The sequence below is a fragment of the Bombina bombina genome, chromosome 7, assembly GCF_027579735.1.
Source record: "Bombina bombina isolate aBomBom1 chromosome 7, aBomBom1.pri, whole genome shotgun sequence".
Taxonomy (NCBI): Eukaryota; Metazoa; Chordata; class Amphibia; order Anura; family Bombinatoridae; genus Bombina; species Bombina bombina.
Window position 1 is genome coordinate 100,795,563 of NC_069505.1, and position 19,664 is coordinate 100,815,226.

The window sequence follows — 19,664 nt, forward strand, 5'->3', positions numbered from 1 at the left end:
TAATGTATTTTGGGAAACAAGAATAGATGATATTGTTATATCTGATCACGCCGCCATATCCTTAAAATGTAATTCTAATTTGTTGAATATTCGGAATAACCATATTTATTTTCCCAAGCACTTAATTAACAATATTAATTTTCAAAAATGGTTAAACAACACATTTACTGAATTTTGTAATAATAATGTAGACTATTACGACAAAATATAAATATATTGGGAGTCGGCAAAAGCTGTCCTGCGTGGAGAAATTAAATCACACATGTTATTTATAGAAAAAAAGTAACCGGATCAAAATTCAATTAGCTAACCAGGTTAAAAATGCCTTCAGAGCCTATATTGCGAATCCAAATAACTTCCGTTGGAGTTTATATATTAAAGCTAAAGTTGCGCGAGACACACAATTAAAAAAGCATACTATTCATGAAGATTTTAGAATTAAAGCTATTTATGGAGGACATGTGGGTAGATCCGCAAAATTTTTATCCAGAATTACCAAAGCTATATCTAAAAATGCAATACCGGCAATCCGACGGGGTACAGATAGATATACTAATCAAAGCGATATTGAGAAAATATTTTTTGACTATTTCACTAATTTCTATAAAGGTGAAAAGCCGAATCTTAGCAATAAGGAGGAATTTTGGAACAAGGTCCAGACTCCGCGATTCTCTCATGCGACAATGGACGAAATTAACGCCCCTATTACAGATATTGAGATTGTGTCAGCAATTAAAAACGCTAAATTAAATAAGGCTGCAGGTCCAGACGCTTTACCAGCAGAATTTTATAAAATTCTGCAGCCCCAGATTGTACCTGTGTTAAGTAAGTTATTTAATTTCTATTATGCTGATTGCACCACATGCTCTCCATACTTTGCTGCAGCTAATATTTCATTGATATTGAAGAAGGACAGGGATCCCGAGTTGCCCGGTTCGTATAGGCCTATCTCCGTACTAAATACTGATTATAAGCTTTTGACAGCCATATTAGCGAATCGTCTTAAGCCGTATATTGGTGAGGTAATACATGAAAATCAATCAGGTTTTATGCCTGGACGAAACCCAGTGAAAAATACTAGGAAAGTTGACTTACTTCTGGATATACTCTGGAATAAGTACAGATTTTCGAGTCATTTTTCAGCTATTGATAAGGCTATTCTTACAGTTGATGCGGAGAAGGCTTTCGACCGGGTTGCCTGGGATCATCTGTTCTCTTCATTAGGAAAATTCGGGATATTAGGTAATTTTAATAAGTTTATCCGGTTAATTTACAATTCCCCAGCATCTGCAATTATTATCAATAATATGGTCTCAAACCGTTTCTTTTTACAGAGAGGGACCCGACAGGGATGCCCTCTCTCACCGCTATTATTTAATATTTCACTAGAAACTTTAGCAATTTTGCTAAGGAAAGAATTGGAGGGTATCACAATAGTGGATCAGAAAATAACTCTTCTACTATATGCAGATGATTTGATATTATTTCTATCTGATCTACAAAAATCCCTGCCGATATTACAGGAGATTTTTTCTAAATTTGGCTCGTTCTCCGGCTACAGGGTTAATATGCTGAAATCAGAACTTCTTTGGATAGATAATAAGCCCGGACATAGAATTATTCATCCATTTACCGTAGTCTCACAAATTACTTATTTAGGTCTTAAATTGTCGTCTAATCCAGATGAGTGGTATAACTTAAATGTTATACCTATATTAGAGAAGATTAAAAAGAAATTGGATTGGGCCTGTTTGCCTATCTCTTTATCGGCTAGGGTAGCTTTGATTAAGACGCTTCTGTTCCCTAAATTCTTGTACATTATACAAAATATTCCATTATTAATACATAAGGCCGATATTATGAGATACAACAAAGCTTGTTCGAAGTTTCTATGGCCAAAATCTAAACCGCGTATTGCCATTCAGCATCTTATGAATTTAAAATCAGCTGCTGGTCTAGTTCTCCCCAACATACAAGCTTATAACATAGTGATTCTGGCAAGATTTGCCATAGATTGGATTACTAAAAAAGAGCAAATAACCTCATATAACTGGGAATCTGGTTTGATTTTTCCATTTAACCCTGTAGCCCTTATACATTGCCCTCTAACTGCGCTTCCGTCTAGAATTTTTTTTTTTAACAGTTTTAGGAATATTATTGTAGCATGGCAGAAATTATGTAATGTGTTAGATCTCCCGGCGCGTGTCTCTCAGTTTATACCCATTATAGGTAATCCAAATTTTATCCCCGGAATATCTAATAAGGTCTTTCAGAATTGGGCAAGAAAAGATTTAAAGCTCGTCGGTTAATTAGTGGATAGAGACGGGTCCCCTACTGTTTATGCTAAGATAGCTTCAGAGTTTGACTTACCATCATGTGAATTCTTTGCATTTTTGCAAGTGAGACATTTTATCAATGAATTGATTCAAAACTATGGCTCGAATTGGTCTCTGGGGGAACTGGACAATAGAATTAATAGTTATCGGATAGGGTTATATAAAATTGCCCCCTTGTACAATCTATATATACAAAAGGCTTCTGATATGCAGATTAAGGATATGGTGACGAAATGGTCTTACAAATTTCCTGATATTCAAGAACAGACTATAATAGATAGTTTTAAAATTACAGGACAGGCCTGGGTATCAACTTACTGGCGCGAGTCACAAATCAAGATTAGTTTACGGAGCTACCTTACTCCAGAAATTATATCCAGGTGGTATAAAACTTCAGTGCACTGTTCTAGATGTAACCTGCCCTATGCAGATCTATTTCATTATATGTGGGAATGTCCCAAAATTATTAAATTTTGGTCTAAAGTTTCGTTTTGGATGAACAGGAAGCTTCATCTTGAGTATACAATCAAACCTTTTGAGGTTTTTTTTCTGATAAAGTATCAGGGGGTCCAGAAGAATTTTAAACTTATAAATACAATAATACTAATAGGCCGCACTCTAATACTTAAAACTTGGAAAGATACAGGGGCGCCCACTTGTTCCCATCTTAAAAATAGTTTACTCACACAATGCATGATAGAGCAAATCATGCTAGACTTGCCCTCTGATGCACATGTTGCAATTTTCTTTAAGAAATGGGAAGCATTTATACGCTCATTACAAATATCTGCCCAGAAAATATTAGTCAAACCATTATTGAAGTCGGCATACGTACAAACTAATATTTTGGCAGGTCACCTCCCGAGTAGTTGGTTAGAGAAGAATGATGTATAGCAGGGCGGGAGATAGAGAGTTACTGTTTATTTTTTTTATTTTTTTCCTATAAGAAGGTTAATTGTGTAAATAATACATTAAATGGAAACTTATAATTTGAAGTATGGGAAACGTAAAGATATATGTGGGAATACGCTTATGAAGAAGCAGCTGGTTCCTCTATTATATGTTTGTATACGGAATTTGTATCTTAGAATATTCTCACGAGAAAATAGCGGGGTTTTTTTGTTTTTTTTTTCTTTCGTTTTTCTTTCTTGCTTTTTTTGTTTATGTCATTAATTAAGAATGAAAAAATATGATTAGATTGTATGAAATGTATGGTGAAAAATGTATGGAAATTAAATTGAAAAAGTAATTCCAGCAGGGGGTATAAAACAAAGTTCTTTTGAAATATTATTAATGTATTTCCATGCAGGAAAATTGTATCTATGTATATTGTTTATTTGGAGGCCCTGCGTGGCGCAAAAATCAGGATTTTGTCCTTTTGTTTTTTGTCCTGTTGTTGTAATATGTAACTCTGCTGGGCACAAAATAAAGAAATATTAAAAAAAAAAAAAGAAACACACTGCAAGGGACCCAGGCAGCACTTGTCAAGGGGCAGCACTTCAGTGACAGAGTCAGTCACTGTCAGACCCAGACCACTCCTGTCCTCTGTCTCCATGGGGGGAGTTGCAGGCTCCCATTAGTAAAACCTCATCATGCACAAAGATACAGAACTGGTCAGGAGCAACATTAATTACCTTCCCACTTATTGCGCAATTGTGTATAAGCATTGATTGCATGCAGGTAGGCAGGCTTAATAAGGTCAGCGGCCAGGCTAGTAGGTTAATATGGTAATCAGTAATGTTACTACTGGCGGGTGTAATTTCATTCTTGGACCCAGGCAGCACAATATCTTTAACTGGCCCTGACACTGCACTATCTGATAGTCTGATGGAAGAATTTGGGTGTGACAGATGCCAAGAGCGTACTTGTAAAGCTTGGTGGAGAAAGAAATAACGATCTGGGGCTGTTTTTCAGGGTTTGGCCTTAGTTCTATTGAAGGATCATCTTAATGCAACAAGATGTAAAGACAACGAACACAATAGGGTGTTACAACTTTGTGGAAGGTCCTTTCCTGTTTCAGCATGACTGTGCCCCGTGCACAAAGCAAGGCCCATAATGACATGTGGCCTGATCTCAACCCTAATGAACAGCTTTGGGATGAACTGGAATGCCTACTGCAAGTCAGACCTTCTTGTTTAACATCAGTGTCTGACCTCACAAATGCTTTTAGCTGAATGGGAACAAATTCCCAAATATACCTTCCAACATCTTGTGGCAGCGCCTTCCCAGAAGAGATCGAGCCGTTATACCTGCAAAGGGGGAGGGGCCAATAATTTCCATGGTTTTGGAATGGAATGCCCAAAAAGCTCACATTAGGTCTGATAAGGTTAGATGTCCACATATTTTTGGCCATATGAGGGCGAGTATATTTATTTTTCTTATTGTATACATGTTTAATAATATTGCAAATGTTATCCCCTTATTGTAAAAGTCAATAAAACAGGATTTAATTTTTTTTTATAATGTTAAGATTCATGGATGGGAAAATTGCTTATTGTCTAAATATTATCTGAGAATGACCTCATAACAGTAATAGTTTGAGAAAACCAAGGGGCCTCTTCACAAGATACAAATTTACCAACCACTCACCACTTTGAGCAAGCTCTTCCTCTCTTTGAAGGTGGCACAACATCCGAGGATGCCCGTTATCATGACAATGGCGCCAGCGATGACCAGTATGTAAGCAGTGGCAGCATAGGTACTTGACGGTAACAGGCTGATATAATCGCTCTTCTGTATTAGCGTCCATACTCCCACAGCCATAACAGCCAGGCCTGCTAGCTGCAGAGGAGACAAAAAATAAATGTGAGTTTGAGGATTTAGGAATTCTATCAATTATTTTTTTATCATTCCTAACAGACTCAATAGACAGCTAATTTCTCTGTTCCACAAAGCACAGTATTGTCAGACCACAGATACATTTAAAGGGACAGTAAAGTCAATATGCAACAGTCATAATAATTCAGATAGAGTAATCAATTTATAGCAACTTTCCAATTTACTTGTCAACGTTCAATGTTTGCAACAATGTTCAGAGCAATCTTATATATAGTTGCAAACACTGCTGCTAGATGGCTTTGGACACGTGCATGCTCCTGAGCTCTTTAGAAAGGGACAAGAAACTCATATTTTTTTTTCTTTCATGATTCAGATAGAGAATACAATTTTGAACAATTTTCTGCTTGGTATCCTTTATTGAAACGAATACTCAGATAGGCTCAAAAGCAGCAATGCACGCGTGGAAGCTAGCTGCTAACTAACGGCTGCACATATATGCTGTTTGTTATTGACTCTACTAATCTGCTCAGCTAGCTCCCAGTAGTGCTGCCCAATCAACAAAGGATATCAAGAGAATGAAGCAAATTTGATAATATAAGTAAATTGAAAAGTTGTTTAAAATTGTATGTTATATCTGAGTTATGAAAGCAAATGTTTGGGTTCTTGTCCCTTTAACAAAGAATACCAAGCAAAGTAAGCAAAATTGATGATAGATCATAAAATTGGAAAGTTATGTAAAATGTAATGCCCTGTCCAATACATTTAAGTTTAATTTGACTTTACTGACCCTTTAAAGGAGTATGAAAGTCAAAAGTGAAAGTTTACAATACAGTACGGGGAGCTAGTTGGCGTTTGGTGGCTACTGGCTATGCCTTACTGTCATTGGCTCCCAGATCCCCCAATGTTCAGCTAGGTACTAGTATTGAATCTCTGCCCTACAGCTGACTTTAATTATGGGGTAAACCCCCTTGCTCTATGCAAACAATTATGCAATTCCAAAATGTTCTAACCAATGAGTGCATTTTATTTATTGCACGTTTTATGTCTAACTTTTGGTTGTCCGCCCTGCCAGCAGGGTTTTGTGGGAAGGGGTACGGTGGAGCTTTCAGGTTATGGGTGGGAACCAGGCATGTTGTAGACATGGTTGCATATATCATGGACAGCAAGTCCCCCCTCCCAACCCGTCACAATCCCACAGGTGCCGGGATAGAAAGGAGGTCTATTGGTAAGTTCCAACAAAGGATACCAAGAGAACAAGGCACACGTGATAAGTAAGGAATTGTTTCAAATTGCATGCTCTGAATTGTGAAAGTTTAATTTTTGACTTTCATAACCCTTAAAGCGACAGTGTAATATTTTCTCCCATTTAATATATTCCTAAATATCCACTTTACCTGCTGGAGTATTATATATTATTTACAAAATAGTTCCTGCATCTTTATTTTCTCATTTGAAATAGCTGACTTTGTCTATTGCATCACAATTTATACTGAACAGTTCTGAACTTTAAGGACCACTAAACACAATATAATGGCATAATCAATAAACGCATCATAAAAATACAACGCAAAAGTACTAAGTTTGAATTTCAGGCAAATGTCAGAGTTAGTTACATTCTCCTTCCTGGTGCGTCATGTGACAGCCATCAGCCAATCACAAAATGCATTTACGTATAGCCTGTGAATTTTGCACATGCTCAGTAGGAGTTGGTGCCTTAGAGTGTGCATATAAAACACATTTAGATAATGGAAGTGAGTTGAATTCTTTTTTAAAACCGTGTGCTCTATATAAATTATGAAAGTTTAATTTAGACTTGACTGTCCATTTAAGTTCTGGGTACAAAAATAGAAATAGTAATAAAGACAAGGACTATGTGTATATGATTATATAGACAAGATAACAAATTTATTAAATGCCTACGAGATGAGCTTATTGTATTGGGTTGTGGGTTCAGTTAGCAGAAACAGCTATTTCATATAAAAAATATACCTAAAGGAACATTTCATACATTTTAAACTCAGCAGCTGGTTTAACAAGTTAAGGAAAAACATTAAGGAGAAACCAATTTTAAAAAATTAAACTCATGATTCAGACTTTCCAATTAACTTCCATTATAACAATTTGCACAGTCTGTTTATTTGCACACTTTCTGAGGCCCCAGCTCTTACTGAGCATGTGCACAAGTCCTCGGTGTACAGTATTTGTAAAGTGTATACTATATTAATCTGTGACTGGCTGATAGCTGGCACATGATTCAGAGTAATTGCTATTGTATTGTCTTATTAATGTGCACTTGTTAATGATGTAATTATACTGTATTTAATGGTCTTTTAACCTTGTTTAAAGTGCCATAAGGTATAAAGCTATCACAAATATAGCTGCAAATGATTCTGAATGTTCTATGCATGATGTAGAATTTCTGTAATAGTGCAAAAGAGTAATATTCTGATCAACAAAACCCTCTGGGAGCTATGTACTAGTTTATATATAAATCCCTAACTCATGAGGTAGAGAGGCAGCAGACGGGTGGGTGGGGGTGGGCTAAGTACAGGGTGGCGTTGCTTGACATACTTACCCAAAAAAAGAAGTTGAATGTGAAGAGGAGGTATTTAAGGCATATTGTTCCGCAGGTTTCCTTTTTTTCATTATATTCCCCCATGGCTGCTCTGCAACAAAAAGAAACACACACAATGTAACCTGAGGGCGTCGTATCCCTGATTTATCCTCACAAGCAACAATCAGACATTACATATAGTAAATGTTAGGTGTGGCACAAGGATTAATATAAGCATCAGAAAGTAACAGACACAGACGGTATCATGGTATACGGCATTATTTTATTGTGGATGGAATTTACAAGTGTTTGAGTCACCCAGACAAGCGTAGGGCCTCTCCCTGTGTGAGTAATGCACAGCTGTCCAGATCTGTCTGGGACAAAACACTCTGCAGATATACCAGGCCAAGCAGTGCCCAGCATCTATCATTCACTGTCACATGACATAAAATAGACTGGCACAAAGTGCGCCCATACAGATGCCGTCATATATTATGCTGTTAATACATTATTTATCTATACATGTATTTAGCACATTCAATAGTACTATGCAGGTGCAAGTGGTATAATGAATCACACAAATAAAGGTGTAATGTACACTCTGTATAAGGAAAATATGCTGTCACAGGTATAAACACACAGATAAATACAAGTATTTATACCTCAATAAAAACGCTAACACATAAGAAAGTTTTATTCAAGGGACACTAAACCCACATTTTTTTCTTTCATGATTCAGACAGAGCAGGCAATTTTAAGCAACTTTCTAATTTACTCCTATTATCAATTGTTCTTCGTTCTTTTGCTATCTTGATTTGAAAAGCAGGAATGTAAAGCTTTCAGGTTCAGCACCTGGGTAGCGCTTGCTGATTGGTAGCCACCAATAAGAAAGTGCTATCCAGGGTGCTGAGTTATTGCTTGGATCAAACAGGAGAAGGCATCAGTGATTCTCATTGCTCCTGCGTGGCCTCGCAGGATTTGGTATGCCGATCTGGTGGACATGTCATCTCTGCCACCTTGGAAGCTCCCATTGAGGAAGGACCTTCTCATTCAGGGTCCTTAAAAAATTTTCATGAAAGAAAAAAAAAATGTCTATATGAAACCTGCTCAGGCTACAGACTGTTCTCAAGCTCAGAGGAAACCAAGATTGAGGTCAGGTTTAGTCCCTAGAGAAGTTATGGACACAACCAGATAGTCTAGTGCTATACAGAAAAAATACCCCTGACTGTTAGTGAGTTAGAACCCTCGAGAACAATGCAATTTTAGATATGCTAGAAGATTCCAAAACAGTAGAAAAAAACCTCTAAATTATTACTCACTACTGTTCTATATACCAACCATAAACATATGATTCTGAGCCAATGCTCATGCATAACGCCTAACATTTGTGACTAGGTATTAGGGACTTGGGAGATTGATAGTGGCCATCGCCACTTTGTGGGTGGGACCATGTTGGAAGGAGCGGGGACATGGTTGGAGAGTATGTGGGATAATAGATGAGTCTGGTGGTAGACATATCTGGTGGTTTGTGGGCATGTCTGGGTGGTCCTAAGGAAAATTCTGCAAATAGGGACATGTCCCTCTCAAATAGGGACAGTCGGATCATTGTAATGTGTTTCTTTGTTTTGTTTCTTACATGGTCAAATGAAGTGTAGTATTAAAACGGAGATTATACTATAATGACCAATAAAAAAAATAGTATCTTGTAGTAGTATGTAGGGGATGTCTCAGCATATTATTGAATTCCATGTCCTTTTAAGAATTTAATTATAAACTCGCCACAGATACAGTTCATAAGGTTTCCCAGTCTTACATAAATCCTATACAAGTGCTTATTTCACTGCTGGAGGGCTACTGTGCGTGTTTTGTGAGCTTGGATGAGGGCTGACTCTTTAAATAGTGAATGGTAAATATTGTCACAGCATATAATGTGTTTCCTGCTCCCGAACCAGGCCTGACATTTACAGCTACCCAGGGGACTGTGCCCAAAGTACACTGTGACTTTAACGTAGGCGGGATCTTCCTGCAGAAACAAGGCCAAACTGTTTGCTTAGCTCAAGGAGGACAGAGGACAAAAAAGGAGGAGGAGATGTAATTATCAGACAGGAACATTATACACTAAGTGAAACCGAAGTGAGAAAGAAATAAGACACAACCGCAGAGAGAGCTGCCAACACATAAACTATATTATAGTGCACATCTATTGCAAATCTGATGATGTCAGAGAGAAATCTACAATAATATAAATACTGGTTCGTCCATTGTTTTATTAAAGGGACAGTCAAGTATAAATTAAAGTTTCATTATTCAGATAGGACTTTTAATTTTAATTGACTTTCCAATTTACTTTTATCATCAAATTTGCTTTTTTCTCTTGGTATTCTTAGTTTAAACTAAACATAGGTAGGCTCATATGCTAATTTCTAAGCCTTTGAGGGCTGCCTCTTATCACATTCTTTTTAAATCTCTTTTCAACACAAAGAGACAGAAAGTACACGTGGGCTATATAGATAACACTGTGTTCAGGCACTGAAAGTTATTTAAGATCTAGCACAATACAATGCTAAATTTAAGACAATCGATAATAAACAGTCACAGTCATGTGATCAGGGGGCTGGAAGAAGGTTCCTAGATACAAGGTAATCACAAAGGTAAAAAGTACATTAATATAACTGTGTTGGTTATGCAAAACTGGGGAATGAGTAATAAAGGGATTATCTATCTTTTAAAACAATAACAATTCTATGGTTGACTGTCCCTTTAAGGCTTGAGACTTGAAAAACAGAATTTATGTTTACCTGATAAATTACTTTCTCCAACGGTGTGTCCGGTCCATGGCGTCATCCTTACTTGTGGGATATTCTCTTCCCCAACAGGAAATGGCAAAGAGCCCAGCAAAGCTGGTCACATGATCCCTCCTAGGCTCCGCCTACCCCAGTCATTCGACCGACGTTAAGGAGGAATATTAGCATAGGAGAAACCATATGGTACCGTGGTGACTGTAGTTAAAGAAAATAAATTATCAGACCTGATTAAAAAAACCAGGGCGGGCCGTGGACCGGACACACCGTTGGAGAAAGTAATTTATCAGGTAAACATAAATTCTGTTTTCTCCAACATAGGTGTGTCCGGTCCACGGCGTCATCCTTACTTGTGGGAACCAATACCAAAGCTTTAGGACACGGATGAAGGGAGGGAGCAAATCAGGTCACCTAAATGGAAGGCACCACGGCTTGCAAAACCTTTCTCCCAAAAATAGCCTCAGAAGAAGCAAAAGTATCAAACTTGTAAAATTTGGTAAAAGTGTGCAGTGAAGACCAAGTCGCTGCCCTACATATCTGATCAACAGAAGCCTCGTTCTTGAAGGCCCATGTGGAAGCCACAGCCCTAGTGGAATGAGCTGTGATTCTTTCGGGAGGCTGCCGTCCGGCAGTCTCGTAAGCCAATCTGATGATGCTTTTAATCCAAAAAGAGAGAGAGGTAGAAGTTGCTTTTTGACCTCTCCTTTTACCGGAATAAACAACAAACAAGGAAGATGTTTGTCTAAAATCCTTTGTAGCATCTAAATAGAATTTTAGAGCGCGAACAACATCCAAATTGTGCAACAAACGTTCCTTCTTTGAAACTGGTTTCGGACACAGAGAAGGTACGATAATCTCCTGGTTAATGTTTTTGTTAGAAACAACTTTTGGAAGAAAACCAGGTTTAGTACGTAAAACCACCTTATCTGCATGGAACACCAGATAAGGAGGAGAACACTGCAGAGCAGATAATTCTGAAACTCTTCTAGCAGAAGAAATTGCAACTAAAAACAAAACTTTCCAAGATAATAACTTAATATCAACGGAATGTAAGGGTTCAAACGGAACCCCCTGAAGAACTGAAAGAACTAAATTGAGACTCCAAGGAGGAGTCAAAGGTTTGTAAACAGGCTTAATTCTAACCAGAGCCTGAACAAAGGCTTGAACATCTGGCACAGCTGCCAGCTTTTTGTGAAGTAACACAGACAAGGCAGAAATCTGTCCCTTCAGGGAACTTGCAGACAATCCTTTTTCCAATCCTTCTTGAAGGAAGGATAGAATCTTAGGAATCTTAACCTTATCCCAAGGGAATCCTTTAGATTCACACCAACAGATATATTTTTTCCAAATTTTGTGGTAAATCTTTCTAGTTACAGGCTTTCTGGCCTGAACCAGAGTATCGATAACAGAATCTGAGAACCCTCGCTTCGATAGGATCAAGCGTTCAATCTCCAAGCAGTCAGCTGGAGTGAAACCAGGTTCGGATGTTCGAACGGACCCTGAACAAGAAGGTCTCGTCTCAAAGGTAGCTTCCAAGGTGGAGCCGATGACATATTCACCAGATCTGCATACCAAGTCCTGCGTGGCCACGCAGGAGCTATCAAGATCACCGACGCCCTCTCCTGATTGATCCTGGCTACCAGCCTGGGGATGAGAGGAAACGGCGGGAACACATAAGCTAGTTTGAAGGTCCAAGGTGCTACTAGTGCATCCACTAGAGCCGCCTTGGGATCCCTGGATCTGGACCCGTAGCAAGGAACTTTGAAGTTCTGACGAGAGGCCATCAGATCCATGTCTGGAATGCCCCACAGCTGAGTGACTTGGGCAAAGATTTCCGGATGGAGTTCCCACTCCCCCGGATGCAATGTCTGACGACTCAGAAAATCCGCTTCCCAATTTTCCACTCCTGGGATGTGGATAGCAGACAGGTGGCAGGAGTGAGACTCCGCCCATAGAATGATTTTGGTCACTTCTTCCATCGCCAGGGAACTCCTTGTTCCCCCCTGATGGTTGATGTACGCAACAGTTGTCATGTTGTCTGATTGAAACCGTATGAACTTGGCCCTCGCTAGCTGAGGCCAAGCCTTGAGAGCATTGAATATCGCTCTCAGTTCCAGAATATTTATCGGTAGAAGAGATTCTTCCCGAGACCAAAGACCCTGAGCTTTCAGGGATCCCCAGACCGCGCCCCAGCCCATCAGACTGGCGTCGGTCGTGACAATGACCCACTCTGGTCTGCGGAATGTCATCCCTCGTGACAGGTTGTCCAGGGACAGCCACCAACGGAGTGAGTCTCTGGTCTTCTGATTTACTTGTATCTTCGGAGACAAGTCTGTATAGTCCCCATTCCACTGACTGAGCATGCACAGTTGTAATGGTCTTAGATGAATGCGAGCAAAAGGAACTATGTCCATTGCCGCTACCATCAACCCGATCACTTCCATGCACTGAGCTATGGAAGGAAGAGGAACGGAATGAAGTATCCGACAAGAGTCTAGAAGCTTTGTTTTTCTGGCCTCTGTCAGAAATATCCTCATTTCTAAGGAGTCTATTATTGTTCCCAAGAAGGGAACCCTTGTTGACGGAGATAGAGAACTCTTTTCCACGTTCACTTTCCATCCGTGAGATCTGAGAAAGGCCAGGACTATGTCCGTGTGAGCCTTTGCTTGAGTAAGGGACGACGCTTGAATTAGAATGTCGTCCAAGTAAGGTACTACAGCAATGCCCCTTGGTCTTAGCACAGCTAGAAGGGACCCTAGTACCTTTGTGAAAATCCTTGGAGCAGTGGCTAATCCGAAAGGAAGCGCCACGAACTGGTAATGCTTGTCCAGGAATGCGAACCTTAGGAACCGATGATGTTCCTTGTGGATAGGAATATGTAGATACGCATCCTTTAAATCCACCGTGGTCATGAATTGACCTTCCTGGATGGAAGGAAGAATAGTTCGAATGGTTTCCATCTTGAACGATGGAACCTTGAGAAACTTGTTTAAGATCTTGAGATCTAAGATTGGTCTGAACGTTCCCTCTTTTTTGGGAACTATGAACAGATTGGAGTAGAACCCCATCCCTTGTTCTCTTAATGGAACAGGATGAATCACTCCCATTTTTAACAGGTCTTCTACACAATGTAAGAATGCCTGTCTTTTTATGTGGTCTGAAGACAACTGAGACCTGTGGAACCTCCCCCTTGGGGGAAGCCCCTTGAATTCCAGAAGATAACCTTGGGAGACTACTTCTAGTGCCCAAGGATCCATAACATCTCTTGCCCAAGCCTGAGCGAAGAGAGAGAGTCTGCCCCCCACCAGATCCGGTCCCGGATCGGGGGCCAACATTTCATGCTGTCTTGGTAGCAGTGGCAGGTTTCTTGGCCTGTTTTCCCTTGTTCCAGCCTTGCATTGGTCTCCAAGCTGGCTTGGCTTGAGAAGTATTACCCTCTTGCTTAGAGGACGTAGCACTTTGGGCTGGTCCGTTTCTAAGAAAGGGACGAAAATTAGGTTTATTTTTTGTCTTGAAAGGCCGATCCTGAGGAAGGGCGTGGCCCTTACCCCCAGTGATATCAGAGATAATCTCTTTCAAGTCAGGGCCAAACAGCGTTTTCCCCTTGAAAGGAATGTTAAGTAGCTTGTTCTTGGAAGACGCATCAGCCGACCAAGATTTCAACCAAAGCGCTCTGCGCGCCACAATAGCAAACCCAGAATTCTTAGCCGCTAATTTAGCCAATTGCAAAGTGGCGTCTAGGGTAAAAGAATTAGCCAATTTGAGAGCATTGATTCTGTCCATAATCTCCTCATAAGGAGGAGAATCACTATCGACCGCCTTTATCAGCTCATCGAACCAGAAACATGCGGCTGTAGCGACAGGGACAACGCATGAAATTGGTTGTAGAAGGTAACCCTGCTGAACAAACATCTTTTTAAGCAAACCTTCTAATTTTTTATCCATAGGATCTTTGAAAGCACAACTATCCTCTATGGGTATAGTGGTGCGTTTGTTTAAAGTGGAAACCGCTCCCTCGACCTTGGGGACTGTCTGCCATAAGTCCTTTCTGGGGTCGACCATAGGAAACAATTTTTTAAATATGGGGGGAGGGACGAAAGGAATACCGGGCCTTTCCCATTCTTTATTAACAATGTCCGCCACCCGCTTGGGTATAGGAAAAGCTTCTGGGAGCCCCGGCACCTCTAGGAACTTGTCCATTTTACATAGTTTCTCTGGGATGACCAACTTGTCACAATCATCCAGAGTGGATAATACCTCCTTAAGCAGAATGCGGAGATGTTCCAACTTAAATTTAAATGTAATCACATCAGGTTCAGCTTGTTGAGAAATGTTCCCTGAATCAGTAATTTCTCCCTCAGACAAAACCTCCCTGGCCCCATCAGACTGGGTTAGGGGCCCTTCAGAAACATTATTATTAGCGTCGTCATGCCCTTCAGTATCTAAAACAGAGCAGTCGCGCTTACGCTGATAAGTGTTCATTTTGGCTAAAATGTTTTTGACAGAATTGTCCATTACAGCCGTTAATTGTTGCATAGTAAGGAGTATTGGCGCGCTAGATGTACTAGGGGCCTCCTGAGTGGGCAAGACTCGTGTAGACGAAGGAGGGAATGATGCAGTACCATGCTTACTCCCCTCACTTGAGGAATCATCTTGGGCATCATTGTCATTGTCACATAAATCACATTTATTTAAATGAATAGGAATTCTGGCTTCCCCACATTCAGAACACAGTCTATCTGGTAGTTCAGACATGTTAAACAGGCATAAACTTGATAACAAAGTACAAAAAACGTTTTAAAATAAAACCGTTACTGTCACTTTAAATTTTAAACTGAACACACTTTATTACTGCAATTGCGAAAAAACATGAAGGAATTGTTCAAAATTCACCAAATTTTCACCACAGTGTCTTAAAGCCTTAAAAGTATTGCACACCAAATTTGGAAGCTTTAACCCTTAAAATAACGGAACCGGAGCCGTTTTTAACTTTAACCCCTTTACAGTCCCTGGTATCTGCTTTGCTGAGACCCAACCAAGCCCAAAGGGGAATACGATACCAAATGACGCCTTCAGAAAGTCTTTTCTAAGTATCAGAGCTCCTCTCACATGCGACTGCATGCCATGCCTCTCAAAAACAAGTGCGCAACACCGGCGCGAAAATGAGACTCTGCCTATGCTTTGGGAAAGCCCCTAAAGAATAAGGTGTCTAAAACAGTGCCTGCCGATATTATTATATCAAAAAACCCAAATAAAATGATTCCTCAAGGCTAAATATGTGTTAATAATGAATCGATTTAGCCCAGAAAAAGTCTACAGTCTTAATAAGCCCATGTGAAGCCCTTATTTACAATCGTAATAAACATGGCTTACCGGATCCCATAGGGAAAATGACAGCTTCCAGCATTACATCGTCTTGTTAGAATGTGTCATACCTCAAGCAGCAAGAGACTGCACACTGTTCCCCCAACTGAAGTTAATTGCTCTCAACAGTCCTGTGTGGAACAGCCATGGATTTTAGTGACGGTTGCTAAAATCATTTTCCTCATACAAACAGAAATCTTCATCTCTTTTCTGTTTCTGAGTAAATAGTACATACCAGCACTATTTCAAAATAACAAACAATTGATTGAATAATAAAAACTACAGTTAAACACTAAAAAACTCTAAGCCATCTCCGTGGAGATGTTGCCTGTACAACGGCAAAGAGAATGACTGGGGTAGGCGGAGCCTAGGAGGGATCATGTGACCAGCTTTGCTGGGCTCTTTGCCATTTCCTGTTGGGGAAGAGAATATCCCACAAGTAAGGATGACGCCGTGGACCGGACACACCTATGTTGGAGAAACAGTATTCTTACTCTCTAAGCATTAAAAACATAAAGGTTTAAAAGTCTCACTGTGCAAACTGAAACACAGTATATTGCAGCTGAAGTGTCAAATAAAAACCACAATATTGATTTATACTACTTTGGATAAATATAACCAGTTTTACATTCTGAAATGTATTTTAGAAAATATAGTAATATATAGAAGTTAAACAGTTTAAGAAATCTAGGACTCAATTATCTAAAGCTCCTCTAATCATTTCCCCCTGAAAATTGTGTCAAAACATATGCAAAACACCGTTTACCCCAACACCCAACATAAAAACACCTGCATTACAAAATAGAGGCGATTCTAAGGTACTATATGATGAAAACAGCGCAATCTAATTTGTATTGGCTGATGAATTTTATTAAAATCACTCCCTGCTAACATCGCTCTCCTCAGCAAATTTTCCCTTTCTAGCAAGCTGCAGTACTTTCTATGGGAGACATGTCACAATTCACAGGAACACCCCTGTTTGTTTTTAGATAATTAATTACGTGCAGCATGTATTTTCACGTCTGGCCATAGAAGTTTTGATCATTGATCCTCTAGTTTTAAAATAATTGAACTATTTCAACATTTTACTGCTTTTTAAAGGAACATTAAACCAGAAGTCAACAAATTGTTTAAAATTTAGGAGCTAGATAGTGGTATTTGCATTTAGATATATGGAGAATAATCCAAAGTATTAGGAGCCAGTGGCTCCCTGGCTTCTGTGTTTGTTGAGCCCTGCATTAAAGTGAATGTAAATGTTGATGCTTAAAAGGGACAGTATACTGTAAAATAGTTTTTCCCTTAATGTGTTTGCAATTGCTTTTTTTACCAACTGCAGAGTAAAAAAATTATGAAAATTAGCTTTTTAAGTTTATTTCTGTATATTAAAGCTCTGATTTTGTGTTTTGAAGCCACAGCCTAATAAAATAGGTTGAGCTTGTAGGTATAATCAGATCTCATTACTGTATCACATTGTGCACATATACCTGCTTCTTTATCTTATATCTGTCCTTAAAACAATCACCAATACGTTGAGAGAACAATGGAAAATCAACATTTTATTACCTTATCTCTGCTTTATCACACTGGGAGTGTAATTTCTTCTGCTGGCTGTGTTTACAAAGCTTATCTATAGCTGGTACGCGCGGCCACAAACTTTCAGAATAGGTGGGGATACCACATGCTAAATTAACAATTTCAAATGCCAATATAAGGGTAAAGGAGCTACTTGTAAACAATTTAATACACTCCAGCAGGTAAAGTGGATCATTGGGAACAAATTAAAGGGGAGAATATTTTTGAGTAAACTGTCCCTTTAAGTGCGCAGTTTTTAAAAATTCGATTAAAAACAGGGGCACTTTAATTCATCAAAATTTACATTTCACTCCTGTTGTGAAAAAAAAACAACTTACCTTTTAATCTTCACAGCAGCTCCAGCTTCCTCCGGTCGTCGCAAGCCATTTCTGATGTCAGAAATGATGGATAGGTCATCCTCCAATCACAGCTTCCCCCCCCCACAGGAATCAGTGTCTGATTCAACGCTGTGATTGGAGGAAGCCGGATTCCTCATTTTAGACCCAGGAAGAGGCTTTGCAATGGGTGGAGGAAGCTGGAGCTGCTGTGAAGATTAAAAGGCAAGTTGTTGTTTTTTCACAACAGGAGTGAAATGTAAATTTTGATAAATTAAAGTGCCCCTGTTTTTAATCAAATTTTTAAAAACCGGGCACTTTAGCATCAAAATTTACATTCACTTTAAACACCCACACTATACTCTGAACCAGGGGTCAGTAACCTTGGCAATCAAGATGTTTAGAACTACATTTCCCATGATACTCAGCCAGCTGAAAGAGTGTCTGAACATCATGGGAAATGTAGTTCCAAAACATCTGTGGTGCCAGGGTTGCTGACCCCGAGTGTAAACAGTTTCATTTCATAATTCTGAAAACTGTGGGCTTTTCCATTCCTGTTAAAAGTGGAAGTGCAGACTACAAATTAAACACTGTTATATTCCACACAGTCATTGGTTACACACTCTAGTGACCCATTTATAACTGTCCCTAGTTGGCATCAGCGGAGAATGAAACCTAGGTTACAAAATGAGGGCACCTATTACTTTATAGGCACTAAAACTTTACACTTATTTTTTTCCAATATTTAAACAACCGATAACACTTTTTAAAAATACACATGCGTAGTATTCTCAGGCTAATGTTTGAGTTGAATATATAATTTTATCTGCATTTAGCATTTCATGAGTTTAATCTGACAGGATCATAATAAAAGGACCACTCAATGCAGTAGAATTATATAATTAACAAGTGCATCATAAAAATACAATGATTTAACACCTACTCTGAATTTCAAATAAGCAATAATTTTTTTCTGGCAAATTATTTTTTTCTCCCATTTTCCGGCTCCCTGCATCATGTGACAGATATCAGCAAATCACAGACTAGTATACGTATACCCTGTGAGCTTGTGCACATGCTCAGAAGGATTTTGTTCCCCAGAAAATGTGAATATAAAAATAAATTTGATAATAGAAGTAAATTGGAAAGTGTCTTAAAACTGCTGCTCTATCTGAATCATAAAAGTTTATTTTGGCTTGAGTGTCCCTTAAAGGGACAGTATACTATAAAATTGTTTTTCCCTTAATGTGTTTCCAATTACTTTTCTTACCAGCTGCATCTCATAAAATGTATGAGACTTGCATGTTTAAGGTTTATTTGTGTATATGAATGAGCTGATTTTGTGTTTTGAAGCCACAACCTAATAAAATGGGTTGAGCTTGTAGGTATAATCAGATCTCATTACTGTATCACATTGTGTACATATAAATGCTTCTTTATCTTATATCTGTCCCTAAAACAATCACCAATACTTGGAGTGAACAATGAAAAATTAACATTTTATTACCTTATCTCTTCTATAACTCACTAGGAGTGTAATTTTTTCTACTGGCTGTGTTAACACAGCTTGGCCTCGAGGCCAAAAACTTTCAGGATGGGTGGGGATACCACAGGCTAAATCAACTATTTCAAATGCCAATATAAGGGTAATGGAAATACTTGTAAACAATTTAATAGACTCCAACAGGTAAAGTGGATCATTGGGAACAAATTAAAGAGAACATTTTTGAGTAAACTGTCCCTTTAAGTAATAAATGGATTAATATAACTGTATTGTAGATTTCTGAACCTAAGTGATAACATAGGAAAATATTAGCAATTCATGATTTTTTTATTTTATTTCATTGTGATTTTACGGACTCGTAGCAAGGTCTGAAGAATAGACATCAAGTAGTGTGTCACATAGCTCATGACATTGACAGGT

The 19,664-nt window shown here is 38.9% G+C and overlaps 1 protein-coding gene across 1 annotated transcript in view; it reads right to left on the bottom strand.

Moving 5' to 3' along the window:
• The window catches only part of CD151 (CD151 molecule (Raph blood group)), a 113,281-nt gene that overhangs the window by 49,804 nt on the left and 43,813 nt on the right, over positions 1–19,664 (bottom strand). Inside the window, exons 2-3 of the mRNA XM_053720205.1 lie at positions 7,690–7,780; positions 4,926–5,117 (exon numbers count right to left, since the gene is read on the bottom strand). Coding sequence (XP_053576180.1) covers positions 4,926–5,117; positions 7,690–7,773 — 276 coding nt within the window. The 5' untranslated portion in view covers positions 7,774–7,780. The remainder of the gene's footprint in view (positions 1–4,925; positions 5,118–7,689; positions 7,781–19,664) is intronic.